Source organism: Sus scrofa, chromosome 2 (genome assembly GCF_054392235.1).
Source record: "Sus scrofa isolate SSC_HxYL_T2T_F1_AM1 chromosome 2, Sscrofa_HxYL_maternal_Yorkshire_Landrace_v2.0, whole genome shotgun sequence".
NCBI lineage: Eukaryota > Metazoa > Chordata > Mammalia > Artiodactyla > Suidae > Sus > Sus scrofa.
The window spans coordinates 44,061,386-44,079,113 of record NC_139384.1 but is presented as its reverse complement, the minus strand read 5'-3'; the positions used below and the strand labels follow the sequence as shown (position 1 = coordinate 44,079,113).

At 41.0% G+C, this 17,728-nt stretch overlaps 1 protein-coding gene across 51 annotated transcripts in view; it reads right to left on the bottom strand.

Moving 5' to 3' along the window:
- Positions 1 to 17,728, bottom strand: part of HPS5 (HPS5 biogenesis of lysosomal organelles complex 2 subunit 2) — a 71,844-nt gene that overhangs the window by 34,552 nt on the left and 19,564 nt on the right. For 32 of the 51 annotated variants that reach the window (XM_085006994.1, XM_085006911.1, XM_085006887.1 and 29 more), the window contains 13 exon segments: positions 17,252 to 17,430; positions 16,378 to 16,536; positions 15,653 to 15,839; positions 14,845 to 14,968; positions 13,561 to 13,710; positions 12,238 to 12,315; positions 11,179 to 11,759; positions 8,361 to 8,481; positions 8,009 to 8,164; positions 7,181 to 7,300; positions 6,486 to 6,599; positions 5,713 to 5,819; positions 1,159 to 1,429 (listed from right to left, as the gene is read on the bottom strand). In XM_085006994.1, coding sequence (XP_084863120.1) covers positions 1,159 to 1,429; positions 5,713 to 5,819; positions 6,486 to 6,599; positions 7,181 to 7,300; positions 8,009 to 8,164; positions 8,361 to 8,481; positions 11,179 to 11,759; positions 12,238 to 12,315; positions 13,561 to 13,710; positions 14,845 to 14,968; positions 15,653 to 15,839; positions 16,378 to 16,536; positions 17,252 to 17,430 — 2,347 coding nt within the window. 51 annotated transcript variants of the gene reach the window in all.

Genomic DNA, 17,728 nt, shown 5'->3' with positions numbered 1-17,728 from the left:
ACAAAATGTGGTTATACATATAGTGGAATTTTTTTTTTTTTTTCTCTACCCGTGGTATTTGGAAGTTCTCAGACCAGGGACTCAAACCCATGCCACAGTAGTGACAATGTCAGATCCTTAACCACTGAGCCACCAGGGGACTCTGGTTATACATACATATAATGGAATATTATTCAGCCTTAAAAAGGAAGGAAACTCTGACATGTGCTGTAACATGGATGAATCTTAAGGACATTATGCTAAGTGAAATAAGCCAGTCACAAAAAGACAATACTGTATGAGCCAACTTATATGAGGTACCGAGAGCAGTCAAAATCAGACACAGAAAGTAGAATGGTGGTTGCCAAGGGTTGGGTAGAGGGAGAAAGGAAGAGATATTGTTTAGTGAGGACAGAGTTTCAGTTTTGTAAGAGGAAAAAGTTCTGGAAATTGACTGCACAATGATATGGCTATTCTTAACCCTACTGAACCAAGCACTTAAATTTACTGACAGTAAATTTTATGTTATCTGTATTTTACCACAATTAAAAAAAAAACCTAGATGACTATGTACATGGTAGCAATTATATATATGTGCATTAATAGATATACACACACCCACACATACATATTATACACACACACACACACACACACACACACACTTTTTTTTTTTCTTTTTAGGCCTGTACCTGTGGCATATGTAAGTTCCCAGGCCAGGAGTTGAATCAGAGCTACAGCTGCCAGCCTACACCACAGCCACAGCAACGCAGGATCCAAGCTGCATTTGCAAGGTATGCAGCAGCTTACAGCAATGCCAGATCCTTAACACACTGAGGGAGGCCAGGGATCGAACCCCTATCCTCGTGGATACTAGTTGTGTTCTTAACCCACTGAGCCACAATGGAAACTCGAGGAACTCCTATTCTTAAAGATCTGAGTACACATCAGACCTGGGTACTCACATTAACCTAAGCAGTGTCTTGGTCATGACTGTGAGCAAAATACTTTAGTCTCTAAACTTGGTCAACAGATGAGTCTCCGTCCCCACACCTGTTAGGAGGGGACTGGAACTACACGATGTCCACAGTCCCATCCACCTCTGAAAATCTATGGGATTCTTCATTCCTCAAGGGCCTATGGACAGGGCATGACAAAGACATGACAGACAGACATTACCTCTGCCTTTTCTCGGCAATCCTCAGGATATCACAGGTTCTGGTAAACCTCTCTGATAGCTCGAGGGTCAAACCACATTCCTCTAGCAATGACCAGGCTCGATCGGGGCCCATGGCCTTAGCTAACAGGAGTGCCACATTCTCCACATTGATAGGAGAAGGCCCATCGCTGAAGTTCCCATTGGGTGGCTTCTGTGGGGCTGGCTTGGTGCTCTTGTTCTGTACCAGGTGCAGGAGAAGCTTCCATTCCTCCACCGTCTCCGGGATCCAACCTACCCGAACACACAGAAACAGTGTTGGGTCTGACTGTCCTTAACACTTTGCCTGCATACAGAAGACGGTCAAAGCCATCTATGAAAATGTTCAATACCAAAATATAAAAATATTAAAGAACATAATCGCACCACCCTAACACAAAGTTGTTTTCTGAATATGTGTTGAATACATAAGTTCATGATAAGAAGAAGCAGCCATAAAATGAGCTTCAACATTCTTTCGTTTGCTCACGCGGTAAGTAATTACCCACAGGGCACACTCCATTCTAGGCACTGAACATGAATGAGGAACAAAACAGACCAGATGACCCCCTGCACTCTCATGGCGCTCACAGACTAGCAAAGGAGACAGACCATAGACAAATGCATAAATAAATCTATGCTTATAAACTGTGCTAAGTGCTTGCTATGCAGGAAAAGATCAAGGAGCCATTAAGAGATTGGCAGTGACAGGTTTGGGTTTTTCCTTCTTCCCTTCCTCCCTCCCTTCCTTTCTTCTTTCTTTTGAGGTCACAGAAGGGCTCTACAAGGAAGTGACATGTAAGCAGAGAGCTAAAAGATGAGACAAGCTTAGAGTTCCCGTCATGGCGCAGAGGAAAAAAATCCAACTAGGAACCATGAGGTTGCGGGTTCAATCCCTGGCTTTGCTCAGTGGGTTAAGGATCTGGCGTTGCCGTGAGCTGTGGTGTAGGTCGAAGACGTGGCTCGGATCTGATGTTGCAGTGGCTGTGGTTTAGGCTGGTGGCTGTAGCTCCAATTCGACCCCTAGCCTGGGAACCTCCATATGCTGTGGGTGTGGCCCTAAAAAAAAAGGCCAAAAAAAAAAAAAAAAAGATGAGACAAGCTTAGTGAGCATGTGATGTGCATATGGTTCTCATGAGCAAAAACTTGGGGGGAAGGTGTCAGGAAGGAGCCTGCATTTCTTTTTTTTTAAACTTTTTTCTTTTTGGCCACCTCCCTTGGCATATGGAAGTTCCCAGACCAACGATCAAATCTGAGCCTGAGCTGTGACCTACCTCATAGCTGCAGCAGCACTAGATCCTTAACCCACTGCATCACTGCACTAGGCTGGGGATAGAAATGGTGCCTCCACAAAGACAAGCCAGATCATTAACCCACTGTGCCACAGCAGGAACTCCCAGAGCCTGAATTTCTGACAAGGGAAACGTGGAAGATGACCTGACACAGGAAGGAACTTGGTGAGTTCAAGGAACTCAAGGCCTACAATACCCAAAGGCAGTAGAGAAGAGTGAGTATGAGATGATAAGGCCAAACCATAAGGTAACAAACAGCTTAAGAATCTGGATTTTACGTTTGAGTCCAACGTAAGCACTTTCAAGGAGGAGAGCCACACAATCCAATTTTTTTTTTTTTTTAAAAAGAACCATTCTGGGAGTCAGCAACATGATGGAGTGGAAAGCTACCTTTGTTTCTCTCCTTCATCCTACAAGTAGTAAAACATCCACAATGCAACCAAGGTGCCTGTGTCCAACACACCAGGACACTGGAGAGTTTTCCACACATCAGTACATCTAAAGGTGGTAGAAAGGAAACAAAGAACCAAGGGAATAGTGAAGGCAGTACCTGCGGTCCCAGCCTTCAGCCCGAGCCTGACAGTAGCAGGGGCAGTGGTGGAGATGACTCTAGGCTCCCAGTCACAGGGGTACCTGTGGCTACAAGAACTGGGCAACAGTGGCAGTGGGACCTAGGACCCTGTCCCTCCAGCCACCAAGGAGCCCATGACTCCAGGCCTCCAACTCCCCACTCGAAGTAGCAGAGCGCATGAATCTTACAACACTGAACATGGCAGAGGTGCCTATACAATCCTGGCAGACAGAGATGGCAGAAAGTGGAGAGTGCAGACTCTCAAATCGAACCAGAGGCAGCTGAGATAAAAGAAGCCCCAAATTTTTGCTATAGCACCACCTAGTGTAAAATAAGAGAAAGGCCTCTAATTTCTAACCTGTTGAATTGTTAGAATCAAGCAGAAAGGTGTTTACTGCTTTAAATGTGCAAGGAGCAACTCACAAAGCACCATGAAGAACCACAGTAACACTTTACCACAAAAGGAAAACAACAATGCTCCAGAAACCAAACTTAAAGCCACAGAATACTGCAATATAACTGATAGAGGATTCAAAATATCTATCTAAGAAAGTCAAAGAGTTACAAGAAAACTCAGAAAGGCAATTCAGTAACTCAGGGACAAAATTAATGGACAGAGGAATACTTCACCACCAAAAAGATTAAAATTCTAAAAAAGAGGAGTTCCAGTTGTGGCTCAATGGAAATGAATCTGACTAGAAACCATGAGGTTGCGGGTTCAATCCCTGGTCTCACTAGTTGCCATGAGCTGTGGTGTAGGCTGCAGGTGTGACTTGGCTCCTACATTGCTGTGGTGCAGGCTGGCAGCTCTAGCTCCGCTTTGATCCCTAGCCTGGTAACCTCTATATGCTACAGGTAGGGCCCTAAAAAGACCCTCCCAAGTAAGATCACCACACCTTGAAGAGTGATAAATATGAGTTACGAGGAGAGAGAAATGTCAAGAGACCCTCATTTAATATACCAAGGATAAGAATAGCTATTATTATTATATTAACAAAATATTAAGAGCACTTTTACTTGTTTTTTGGGTTTTTTTTTTTTTTTTTTTTTTTGTCTTTTTTTTTAGGCCCGCATCCGCACTATATGGAGGTTCCCAGGCTAGGGGTCTAATTGGAGCTGTAGCCACCAGCCTATGCTAGGGCCATAGCAATGTGGGATCCGAGCCATGTCTGCAAACTACACCACAGCTCATGGCAACGCTGGATCCTTAACCCACTGAGTGAGGCCAGGGATCGAACCTGCATCCTCATGGACGCCAGTCAGGTCCGTTAGCTGCTGAGCCATGACGGGAACTCCAAGAGCATTTTTATTTGGATGGGAAGAATTTTAGGTGATATTTTCTTCATTCTTTCTAGATTTTCAGTTTTTTCTATAACAAGCATCATGCTGTTACTCTAAGAGCATAAATCACATATCTTTTTTGAAATTGTAAAAATAATGTATTTATTTTTCAGAAATGTATACATGCCTGTAGCTCTAGTCCTATAAAACTGACCTTGTTTCATTTCTGAAACAAAGATTATTCAGTTATTATTGCTATAACTGTGACATCTGAAGCTACTAACCTTTGCCAGTCAACTTGCTGCTTTACTCTGTTCTAACTTTCCTTCTCCCACAACTACAGGGCTGAAAAAGGCAGAGGTCACACTGCTAGATGAAGGATTCCTTTGTCATGCTGGTTGGCATCTCTGCACTGAGATGAATATAGCACCACTACAAAACAGAGCAAGACTACCTCTCTGAGTACAGAATGAACTCTCAGACTTCAGCTATCAGTATGTCAAAGTCCGAGTCATCAGATTGCCACTTTATCTGCATGGAATTGAGGAAAGTTATTAAAAAAAAAAAAAAAAAAAGACCTAAGTACCTGCCAAAAAGGCTTAGGAAAATCTGACTGCTACTTCAAGTTCATCGTAATGATCTCTAACTTTGGGCTGTGTTAAGCAACACAATGCAGAAAAAAAACCCTGAGTACAAGCTTTAGAGACAATCAGACCTGGTCTGAACAACAACTCTAGAATTAACAAGTTGTATGACTGTGGGAAAACTAACTGTCCTTTTTTCTGGGCTTCAATTATAACTTCTGTAAAAGAGAAATAATAGCAACTATCCCACAGGTTTGTTATCTCATTTAAATAGCATATGGCAAAGCATCTAGCTAGCATAATGGCTTAGACAGTAGGCACTTATTAAACAGAAATGTTGCCTGTAGTTTCATGATATACCAAGTAGTACAAATCAAACAAATAATTAAAAAGCAACCCAGGAGTTCCCATCGTGGCGCAGTGGTTAATGAATCGGACTAGGAACCATGAGGTTGCGGGTTCGGTCCCTGCCCTTGTGGGTTAATGATCTGGTGTTGCCGTGAGCTGTGGTGTAGGTTGCAGATGTGTCTTGGATTCCGTGTTGCTGTGGCTCTGGCGTAGGCTGGAGGCTGCAGCTCCAATTCGACCCCTAGCCTGGGAACCTCCATATGCCGCGGGAGCGGCCCAAGAAATAGCAAAAAGACAAAAAAAAAAAAAAAAAAAAAAAAAAAGCAACCCAAAGCAAACCTCCACAAATTTGATAGCTAGCTAGACTGGATGACTGAAATGTTTATCAAATTTCTTTATTGAAAAGTCTGTAGTGACTTCTAAAATACTGTAACCAAGAGTAAATGACTGGGATTTACATACCACTGTCCCCTTCCATCAGGCTCATATCATTCAGATATACAATGTTGGTGAAGGCCTCTCTTCTTCTCCCCAGCTCCAAACAGAGAATAAGATATCCAGGCCAGAAACTTTAAAGAGACCAAATATGAAGAGAGGAATAAAAGGCAGTAAGTTTATCTAGAGTTGTTCTATCTGATACAATAGATATTAGTCTGATGTGGCCATTTGCATTTAAATTAATTAAAAGTAAATAAAATTTAAAAGTCAGTTTTTTACTTGGCCAATCCATATTTCAAGCACTCAATGGCCATATGTGGCTAGTGGCTTCCACATTGGGCAGTGCAATAGAACATTTCCACTGCCTCAGAAAGTTCTAACAGGGGAGTTCCCATCATGGCGCAGTGGTTAACAACTCTGACTAGGAACCATGAGGTTGAGGGTTCGATACCTGGCCTTGCTCAGTGGGTTAAGGATCCTGCATTCCTGTGAGCTGTGGTGCAGGTCGCAGACGTGGCTCGGATCCTGCATTGCTGTGGTTGTGGCGTAAGCTGGCAGCTGCAGCTCTGATTTGACCCCTAGCCTGGAAACCTCCATATGCCACAGGTACGGCCCTAAAAAGACAAAAGACAAAAATAAATAAATAAATAAACGATAAAAATAAAAAGACACTTTTATGCAGAGGAAAAAAAAAAATCCCAAATGATAGATCATATCAATTCTGGCTCTTAACTACAAAGTTATTAACTAAAATGACTCTAATCTTAACCTGAGCTTCTAGGAGAATTCTCACTTACCCATGAGACTTACAAATGTCAGTCATTTTCTCTTTTGTTGTAAAATCTGCAGGAAGTTTAATTAGAAGGAGGATTAATTGACTGTAACCCCAGGAAAACAAGTGAGAATGAGGCCTGGAAAATGAAAAAATACCAGTAAATTAGATAGGAAACAAATTACAAAATGTTTATTTGTCAGCTAATAGGTAAGAACAGAATTTAATTACATTTTTCCCATTATTATATTTTTTAAACATTTAGCTATTTTTTTCTAGGACGGATACCTGTTCAGTTTTTAAAATTATATATTTTAGTAATCAAAAGCAAAAGAAAGAAGCCCATAATTCCCTCACTCCCAGATACCTATTTCATATCTCTCCAGACCTTTTTTTCTAGGCATCTAGAAAAAAAGCTTTTAAAAAGGTTTTTAAGCTTAAAAGCTTAAAGCTTTGGGAGCTTTTAAAAAACTTCTCCTGGAGGAAAACACAAGGAACATTTCCAAAACATTACAAGTATCAGGGTGTATTTTTTATGAATTTTGATTCTTTATGAAATCAGATTCTTAAGAGGGTCTGTGATTCAAAGAGTGTTCAGAACCACTAAGCAGTGCCTGCAATCTCTTCCACAGCTGTTCCTGAAGCCCAGAATGCTGTATGTGAATAAACTGGTTTCACTCCAAGGAGCAGCAGAGCTTAGAGACAGGACTCCTTCTATACCTGGGGTCTCCTTCATCGTCCATAGTGCTGGTGCTGGGGGGAGCATGGTGGGACACGGCCAACAGCAGCCAATCCAATCTTAAAGACTCTGGTTGCAGAAGGGACTCAAGGAAGGATGGCCTAAGAGAAAGTTGGGGAGAGAAGGGAAAGACAAACTGTACAGCTGTGCAGAAAATGTTAAGGGATCAATACAGTGGGTGAAATTACTTGAAAAACCCTTCTGCTATAAAATGTATGGAAATACGGGTGAAATTCTAAAAGCTTTTTAAATGAACAGTTGACCCTCAAGATAATAAGGAGACTACCAAAGGGCCAAAGAAAAAGAGAAATAAACACCAGTACACTAACCAACCGGAAGAGGGAGTGGGGAAGTTGCCATTCTCAATAACAAAGGGACATGTGTGTTTACTGCCATGTGGTGATAGGAAACGAGGCCTCAGCCTAAAGAGGCTAAGAGCTAGAACTGAGATCCACCCACAAAAAGCTGGGATATCATTAGCAATAAGGTGGCAGAAAATCCCCCATGGCAGAGACAACAAAGAAGCTTATCTGTCTTATCCTAGGCCCCGAAGCAGGAGTTTAATTTTACAGTGTCGATTGATTGGAGAATCTCTGAGAGTAAGAGAGGGACAAAAGAGAAGTGTGGTTATGTACACACTTGTGGTGTGTGCTGTGAACTATGAGAGAGTGGTACATGATCGTGAAAATCCTTCTCTTCCATAGCAGGTGCCTTAATCCAACTGCTTATATAAGAGAAACAATGCCCTATCAAAAGAAAGGAGTCTTTAAAAAAAAAAGGAAAGAAGAGTCTACAAAAATTCTTCTCACCGTTGATCTTCAGGCCTTGATTTCACCAGACTGTCTAAATAGGCCAAAAACTGAGCAGGATGATGATGACAAAGTTGCATGACATCCGAAGGCAAAATGGATGGGTAAAATCTGATGAAGGATCGAAGGGCAGATTCTCCAAATTTCTCATACAATCTGCATTCAAAAAATAAAACATGTTAGTCTCCAACTTCAGTGAGAAAATATAATTGGTTAGATTATCTATGTACATATCAGAAATAAAAATAAATATACTAATGAGAAGCCATTAAACATGTAATTGAGTAAAACCTTAGAGACTAAGAAAATGTCTGTGCTTTAGTTCATATGAACAACATATAGGACAACTCACCGAGTAGCATAAGCAATCAGCAAAGGACTGTCAAAAGGGACTGAGTCTTCCAATAACTTTAATCTTGTTGGGAGGTCTCCTTCTTCCATCTTTATATATGTAGGATCGGAACTTGCCATTTCTAAAAGACAAAGCACACCCTTCTCCCTTCATCTCAGAGCTGTAAATATTTAATTCATGCACACATTATTCAACAATCACTGATCATGCAACTACTGTGTGCAAGGCCTAACATTTGTGAAGCATTGTAGAAGAGACAAAAAGAGACTAAGAGACAACCTCTACTTTTAAGGACCTTAAAGTCAAATCGGGAGAAAAAGCATATTGGACAAGATGAAGAAACAGATAACCAATATATAAGTGACTATTACCATTGAAAATGTGTCCTTTATATATGTAATATACATATATTATGTATATGATATACATATTATATAATACATAAGCATATTACAGTAATATTATATGTACAACATATAGTGTATATATAATATACATGTTATATAGTACATATATAAGGTACTATATATACAAGCTAATATATAAGTGTAATTTATGTATCTACCATCAATGTCAAATTCTAAAATGAGTACCTCAGTTTTTTTCTAAAATGAGTACCCCAATCAGTCTTTTTAAACAAAATAATCAAATTTAATTAAATTAACTTTTAAAATATTTTTCTTTTTTTTTAGGGCCACACCTGAGGCATATGGAAGTTCCCAGGCTAGTGGTCAAATCTCTACCTGCAGCTGCTGGCCTAGGCCATAGCCACAGCAGTGGCCAGATCCAAGCAGAAGGATGGATGGAACCCACATCCTCATATAGTTGGGTTCTTAACCTGCTGAGCCACAGCAGGAACTCCCAACTTTTAAAATATTTGACCTATGTTTGAAAAACATTAGTTACAGCAAATCTTCCTCCAAAGGAAGATCTGACTTGGGGAACAGCCAAGTCATTTAGAACCAAAGTATATAAATAAGGTGAATGAAGATTTGGTTAAAACCATTCATAGTTTAAAATATATACACATGTATATGTGAACCTAAAGTAAAATGAGTTTTTTCAAATAGTTTTCAACTGGCTCTGAAGACAATCCAAAAGAACAGTTCCAAAGCTGTCTTCATAATTACAGCCTCATTACAAGAGTAGAGCCTGTTCAGTAGGTCAGTTTTACTACCTCCAATTTGATTGGGTCAAAAAAGTAAGTATAACTACTTCAAGGAGTTCAGAATAGAACGCCATCATTTGGAACATGAGAAGTGAGGGAAAGCTTTATGATTGGGTGGGTCTTAAGCCAAACTAATCCCCTTAAATTCAAGGAAGCAAAAACATCACTTCAAACATCCACACTTGCTCTAGGCAGCTCTAGCAATAAGTTAACCACTCAGGTTGATGGAGGCCCTTTTTTGCTACTTTCCTCTAATGAAGGTTGGGTATAATCACATAACAGAGACAGATATAGCAAATTCCCAGGAAGTAATAATGTCAAATATTTGAACCTATTTCAAAAGATATTAACTTTTCTTAACTTCAACATAAAAGACGGTCTATCTCAATTCAGAAAAAGAAACTGAAATCATCTCTTTTTTGGTTTTGTTTTGTTTTGGCCACACCCTTGGCCTGTGGAAATTCCTGGGCCAGGGATCCAACCCACACCACAGCAGCGACCAGCGTCACTGCGGTGACAATGCTGGATTTTTAACCCACTGAGCCACAAGAGAATTGCTGAAATTACTTCTTATGCTTTTAACTGCTACCTGTGAATTGAAGCAGAACTGTACCCACAGATCCTTGTTTCTAGAAACACTGAAGATCTGTAAGTCAGATAATATTATAAAAATGCATCTCTACTTGTGAGTATTCACTTTTGGTAATGAATCAAAGTGTGCTTAGAGCCTACATCATTATTAGAAACACGACATCTGTTATTCAGAGCTTTGAGTTAAGTTCACCTCTTCAAAGAAAGAGCCTATTCAGTAAACAGGGCATGCATGGTGTCTAGGGTGTGACAGCTGATTTCCACTTGAGGATGACTAATAGTGTGACCTTAAATCAAGTGTGACATGGAGACTGCTGACTGAGCACTAAAATCCCTGAGGTAGACATGCAAGCTCTTCACTCATAGCCACCCTCTTCCTCTAGACACCTACATGGGTCATCTCCTAGACTCCTTAGATAGGGCCATGTGACTGAATTCTCAACAACAGAAGAGGAGTAAGCCACTGCCAGGCTACGCCTATAAGAGGCTGTTTACCTCTTCCACATGTCTCCCCAGACATAGCAACACAATCTCAATCATTTCCCCTAAGGGAGGATGGAGTTCAAAAAATGGAAGGATGGAGTTTCTGTCCTAGCTCAGCAGTAACGAATCTGACTAGGATCCATGACGATGCGAGGTTGATCCCTGGCCAGGATCCTGCCTTGCTGTGGAGGTTGCATATGTGGCTCAGATCCCATGTTGCTGTGGCCGTAGTGGAGGTTGGCAGCTGTAGCTCCAATTAGACCCCTAGCCTGGGAACTTCCATATGCTACAGGTGCGACCCTAAAAAGCAAAAAATAAATAAATAAATACATTTTTTTTTTAAAAACCAAGATGTTGATGTTTCCTTGTGGTGCCTCAGATTAAGGATGCATCAGTGTCACTGCACCAACCCAGGCTGCTGCTGTGGCATGGGTTCAATCCTGGGCCTGGAAACTTCCACATGCGGCAGCCACAGCAAAAGAAAGAAAGAAAGGAAGAAAGGAAGAAAGCAAGCAAGCCAAGTTCTTACTGTCCTCTATACTAATTTCAATCTTTGGTAAGGCAATCTGATAATACCTTTCAATCCTTCAATAAAAGTATCCCAAACACAAGGACTGTTAGCATAACTCAGCTTGATGCTCTCCTTTGCTCTTTTCAAATCCAGGAGAAAAAAGTACTTCTTTAGGAACTGACAAGCCAGAATTTCAGAAGAGCTCTGTTGTAAAGTGTGGTCCACATGTTCACTTGCACTTTTGATCTCAGAATTCAATACACTCAATTCCAAACACAACGTTATCAATTCAGCCAGCTCCTTCTGAAGACCATCTGGTATAAGGCATGGAGAACATACTTGAAAAAGGTCATCAACCAAGGGCTCCCTCAGACTATTTGCAGATTCACATGCTGTTTGATCAACACTTTCTTCATGGCCTAAGGAGTCCCTTTTTTCTTCTTCATATTCTTCATCTAATATTCCCTTTTTTGACTCATCAAGCAACAGCATATCCTGGTTTGAGTTCACAGAGGAGTTGTCAGTATCGGAAACACCTGAAAAGTCCTTCATGGCAAATGTTTTTTCTAACTGTGAAAGCCACTCCTGTAAAACCATTCTCAGGGACTTTGGTTCAAACAAAACCAGTGGGTCCTGTAGCTTTGTCCTACACAAGAGAGACAAGAATGAAATTTACATATCATGTGTGGTTTTTTTTGCAAAAAAATTTTTTTGTCTTTTCAGGGTGGCATCCATGGCATATGGAGGTTCCCAGGCTAGGGGTCAAATCAGAGCTACAGCTGCTGGTCTACACCACAGCAACGATGGATCCGAGTTGCATCTGTGACCTACACCACAGCTCACGGTAATACCGGATCTTTAACCCACTGAGCAAGGGCCAGAGATCTAACCCACACCTTCATGGTACTAGTCGGGTTCGTTACCCACTGAGCCACGACGGGAACTCCCCTATTTTCAATTCTTTACCAAGCAAGACAACACAGAGAACATTAATTTTGTACTAATTCTCAAATTTCAATTCCAAATGAAACTACCTCTGCCCCATACTATCTCAGGACCACTTTTGGAAATCTCATAAAGTCATTCCCATTCACTGTAAAACTTTCTCATTCATAAATACTCACATTGCTTCTGCTGTTGCTATTTTGAGCTCTTGGAATTTGTCTTCCTCTGGAGGCTGACTGACTACTTCTTCTTTTCCCCTAGAAAATTGTGAAAAGAGTTAGAGGGGATTAGAGCTTCCTTAGGCCAATATCCCTAAGTGTCCACTAAATGGTAGGTATTGTACTTAATGTAACATGAGGCAAACAGATGAGTACAAAAAAAGGTTCATGACCTCAAGATAAATTCAAGTCAGAGTCAGAAAGAAAGGCAAGAAAACAATTGTAACATAAAAGGGAATAAAACGAATGTTAACGAACAGCACAAGCACTGTGCTCTAAAAGCACAGAACAAAGGAATAATGACTCTGACTAGGCAATCAAGAGAAGCTTTCCTGAGGAAGTGGGATTTGCATTAGGAAAAATTGGGGTGGGAGGAAATACAGCAAGTGGGGAAAAGGAAAAGCATGAAGGAAAGTAGTGGGGTGTACACACCCAGTTCTCAGACAGGACTGGAATTTAGAGCACTTACAAGGATGTGGTCGGAAATGAGGCGGGAAGGGTGTGGTCAAGTCAGACTGAAGGCTGCCTTAAACGCCACAGCACTATCAGTACTTCTCTCTCTCTCGCTCACATACTCTCTCTCTCTCTCTCTCTCTCTCTCTCTCTCACACACACACACACACACACACACACACACACACAGATTCACTAAGTTACTCAAAGGATAACACACTTTTCTTTCATCTGGCCCTGGGTGGGTCTATCTCAATGCCTGGGTGAGTGCTGAGCTTGCTTGCCTCCAATGCCCAGATCCCCAGAACTATGAGAAAAGGCAGAGACCAGAGTGATAGCCTTCTCACTGTGCCAGACCAAGGGCTCTGCTATACAACTCCACTACATAAGGACTATGCCACCAGCATATCACAGGAAGGTACATGACGACATCAATGCTAACGCTCTCATTTTACAGGCCAGAGAGCATTAGTCACAAAGTCACCTGCTAGTCAGAAGTAGATCCAGGAACAAGGCCTAGATCCATGGTCATCCTACTCTTACTCCCATACTCCTCTAACATCCCAAAAGTTTGAAGAGATCTGGAGGTGAGGGAGGTTGTTCAGAGGAAAGATGGAAGAGATGTAAATTAAAATTCTGTCTCCATAGACTTACTGTGAATTGATATAATTTTCCATCACTTACTTTGTGGTGTTTACAATTTTCATAAGCTACACAAATAATCTACAATGAACAGGGTCATATATGTGCCTTTTTCCAAAAGACATGGTTTATGGCTCTCTTCAAATGACAGCTGACTCCTCTAGAATTCACACAAATCTCTATGCTTACTCAGTGACTTCCTCCTCTGGGCAAGTGACTGAACTCATGTCCTCTTCACATGACTGCTCATCACCCCTGGCTTCTGGTCTCACTTTCAGATCAGGACTTGTATGAAGGGTGCCAATCTTTTCAGTAGTTTTACGCACAAAGCTAGAAACACTGGAAGTCAAATACCAACAAACAAATAAGAAAAAAAAAAAACCTCATTACTGCCAAGAATGAAAATCTCAGTACCTAAGTTCTCTATATTCCTGTTAGTCCCTGAAGGTAGCTTGGACTTACTAAAAATGAAAGACCCTATAGCAACTTCCTAATCAGGTACATATTTCACATCAGGCCTGTGTAAAATCTGTAATACAATGAGGATTCACTTCATTTACTAACCTACTTTAATCAGTCCTAAAGAAAAGGTCCTTAACTCCAGCTGAGCTTGCAATGTTTCTGTCCACTTAGGCTAAGGAAGTCACATAATTACCTGCCCCACCCTAGCCAAAGAATTTCCTCAAGTTGTCACAATATAACCTTTTTCTTTTTCTTTTTTTTTTTTTTTTGTCTTTTTTTGCCTTTTCTAGTGCGGCTCCCATGGCATATGGAGGGTCCCAGGCTAGGGGTCGAATCGGGGCTGTAGCCACCAGCCTAAGCCAGAGCCATAGCAACTCAGGATCCAAGCCGCATCTGCAACCTACACCACAGCTCATAGCAACACTGGATCCTTAAACCACTGAGTGAGGCCAGGGATGGAACCCACAACCTCATGGTTCCTAGTTGGATTCGTTAGCCACTGCGCCACGACAGAAACTCCAATATAAACTTCTTAAAAAACAAATTTTATATCCAGAAAGACTCAAATTTAACAGTTAAATAGCTGCACAAAGTCTTCTCTTTCAAAGTCAAATGTCCATCCTGAGCCCATGGAAAAATCAATGGAAGGACTTCTGAAGAGTCTCCAATTCTCAGCCCAAATTGAGAAATGATTAAATAATGGCCGGTATGTGTTAACTGGTCTTATCAGAGATGAAGAAAAAACAGACTTTTAAACTTTTGCTTAGTCTGGGGGTGGGGAACACATTTTTAACAACTCAAATATTCACGTACTCAAACAAAGAGGAAAACTAAACTTCCCAAGATTGAAATAAGAAACTAACAGCTTCATAACAAGCTCTATGAGGAATAATCTAGAGGCTTTCTTTTTCCTCATTCAAAATAGCTTTCCATCCTCAGTGCAAAACCACCTAATATGACATCTGAGGTAAAATGAGAAATGGGATTAAATGACAGAACTAATTCGTTTACCTTTCCTTGACAGCCTGAAGAGACACAAGAGGAGATGGAGAACGAAATGATAATGGAATGCCGAAGGGGAGAAAAGTTTCATTCTTTTCTGTCTCAGACGTCACTGGACCATGAGAAACATTATCTGATGAATGGAACAGGGAAGAGAAATAAAATCTCCTCACATGAAGAGTTTTTTAATCTTTAAAGAAATCCCGAAATGAATAAAGCAAAGGAAATGAAGCATTCAATACTAAAATCACAAGGGAACCAAACCCAAATGAGTGGAGCACAGGCTTACAAGATGCATGGGATGGTCCACATTATAAAACACTGCGACAGGTACCTTCATTCCTCCTACTAACTCTGAATCCCCATAAGTCACAAAAGAAGTTTAGAGTCTCTATTACTCTCTTCTCAATAGTTCGGTCACAGGAATACCTGAACATTGAAAAGTGAGGGCGATGACACCCAAAACTGTCGTAATTTTTCACTCCTAACGGAAAATAATTTGGTTAGTCAGGATAAAATCGGCCCACTCTTTTGGTTAATGATTTCCCTTCTTAACCTTTCCAGCACTCTGATGCTTGATCAAAATTAGGTACTTTACCAATGTCAGCCTAAACATGGGGTGGGGGGAGACCCAACTAAACATAAGCCCATTCTTCCAGTGGTGAATAGATCAACAGGGCTGGATGGAAAGACTATCAACTTAGGAGAAATGATTAACACCTGACAGAAAACTCCATGCATGAGATAATCTTAGCAAAAGGAAGTCACAGCAAATAACTGTTTCACATCCGCAACCAATGAAAGACACATTCATCACCTTCATTTGCATGTGAGCCGAAACACTGATCTGGTTGGTCCTCTTCTTGATGTGTGGTGAATTCTTTAAGTCTCTCATCTTCTGAGAGAGTTTGGCTGTGAAGGGAACAGGAGTCTTCATCAGACTGACTGCCTCTTCTACTGCTAATGATACGATAAATACCAGAGTCCAAGATGCTGAAACTTTCCTAAAAAGAAAAAGAATTAAAACTCCAAGTAAAACTTTTGTAATACGGTATAGTTTTTTAAGGGAAAAGCCAACACGAACAGTAGTAAGTCAAAAACAGTAATTATGGCTTATTAAAACAAACTGGTGAGCAAAGACTAGGTGCCCGGCAGCTGGGTCCCAGTCATATGTTCGTGGCTGGTCTCCATAAAGTCTGGCAGTGAGAATGGGGATTAAATGAGACAATCTTGAGTTGCACTGAGACAGAAGCTAGCATGATGCATCTGAAACCACGTATTAGGAGCAACTTAAGTTGTGCTGGAGGCTTTGTGAGGTACATTTTTGAACAGAATATAATGCCGTTCTAAGACACACCTAAATGAAGGCTTCACAGGGCTGCCCAAAAGCTGAAAGAAAGGCCCTCTTGACATTCCCCAACTCCACCAATATACAACATGGAAAGGAAGCTAAGTTTTGGGATCTTAGAGGTAAGTGAACACAACCTAATAAGAAAAAATCATACTGTAAAGTAAATCCCTTTTAAAAGTGAAAATACCTACATGTGATGAAATGGAGCTTCTTCTACTGCTACAAGCTGAATCCAAAGGTTCAAATTTTAAGATCAGATCTTCCAGTTGAGAAATCAGATCACCATAGGTTGCTGAGTCCAGCTGAGATTTCAAATGTTCCAGTTTATCTATAGTCAAACTTTTTCTTCCCTAATAAAAGGACAAGTAGAAACCCAATGGAAGAGCTTAACAAGGCTTAACAAGGAGTCCTCAGTGGTGCAGTAGGTTAAGGATCTTGTGTTGTCAATGCAGCATGTGGGGTGGCTCGGGTCACTGATATGGTGTGGGTTCGATTCCTGGCCCAGAAACTTCCACATGCCACAGATACAGCCAAAAAAAAAAAAAAAAAAAGGTTTATTAACAAGCTAGTAAATGATGAGTTTCCACTGTGGGAGTGGTTTAAGGATCCGACTGCAGCAGCTCAGGTCACTGCCGAAGTGCAGGTTCAGTCCCAGGCACAGCACAGTGGGTTAAGGATCCGGTGCTGCTGCAGCTGTGGCGCAGGATGCAGCTGCAGCCTAGATTCTATCCCTGGCTTAGGAACGTCCATATGCCATGGGTACAGCCAAAAAAAATAAGAATTTTCTTAGGAATTAAGAATTAAGAGTTACTGTACACAATAATTTCATTTAAATTTATTGAAATTCAAATACATTTGTACATAAATTTGAATTTTTTTTTTTAAATGCAAAGTACACCCTCTTCTCACCCTTATTCCCCACTTCAGATTTATCTGTCATGCTTTCTTTGGGGATTTATTGCTGCTTAATCTATAGGATAATAAAGACAAGCAATTCTGTAGCATAATCCTGCAAAGTAGAATGGTTTTAACAATCCAGATAAATTTGCAAGCTCTCTGACTCACCCTGCTGGCAATGATAGAATTTTGGAAAAGACAGCAAGTTCGAGCAGCCAGGTTCCACAGGCCTCTCCTCAGCAGGCGTTCCACACAGCGTTCCACAGATAATAGGGAAAGATGGGAAACCTTCCCGTTTAGGTGCAAACAGAACAGCTCATTCTTGCAGACAGCCACATCCTGAATATCTACAAAAACCACAGGGGTGAACATGCAGGATGGTAACCAAATACTCCTTTTCCATTTTTGCAACGGTTGATATTATTCTAATAAATTCATTTTTTACATAGGGTTTGGCTTGATTAAATTTTACCCCTGTTTTTTTGTTTTGTTTTGTTTTTTGGGTTTTTTTTGGTTCACCTGCAGCATGCAAAAGTCTCAGGCCAGGAATTGAATCCGTACCACAGCTGCAACCAGAGCCGTAGCAGTGACACCAGATCCTTAACCTGCTCAGCCTCCAGGGAATTCCTCACCTCTACTTTACAC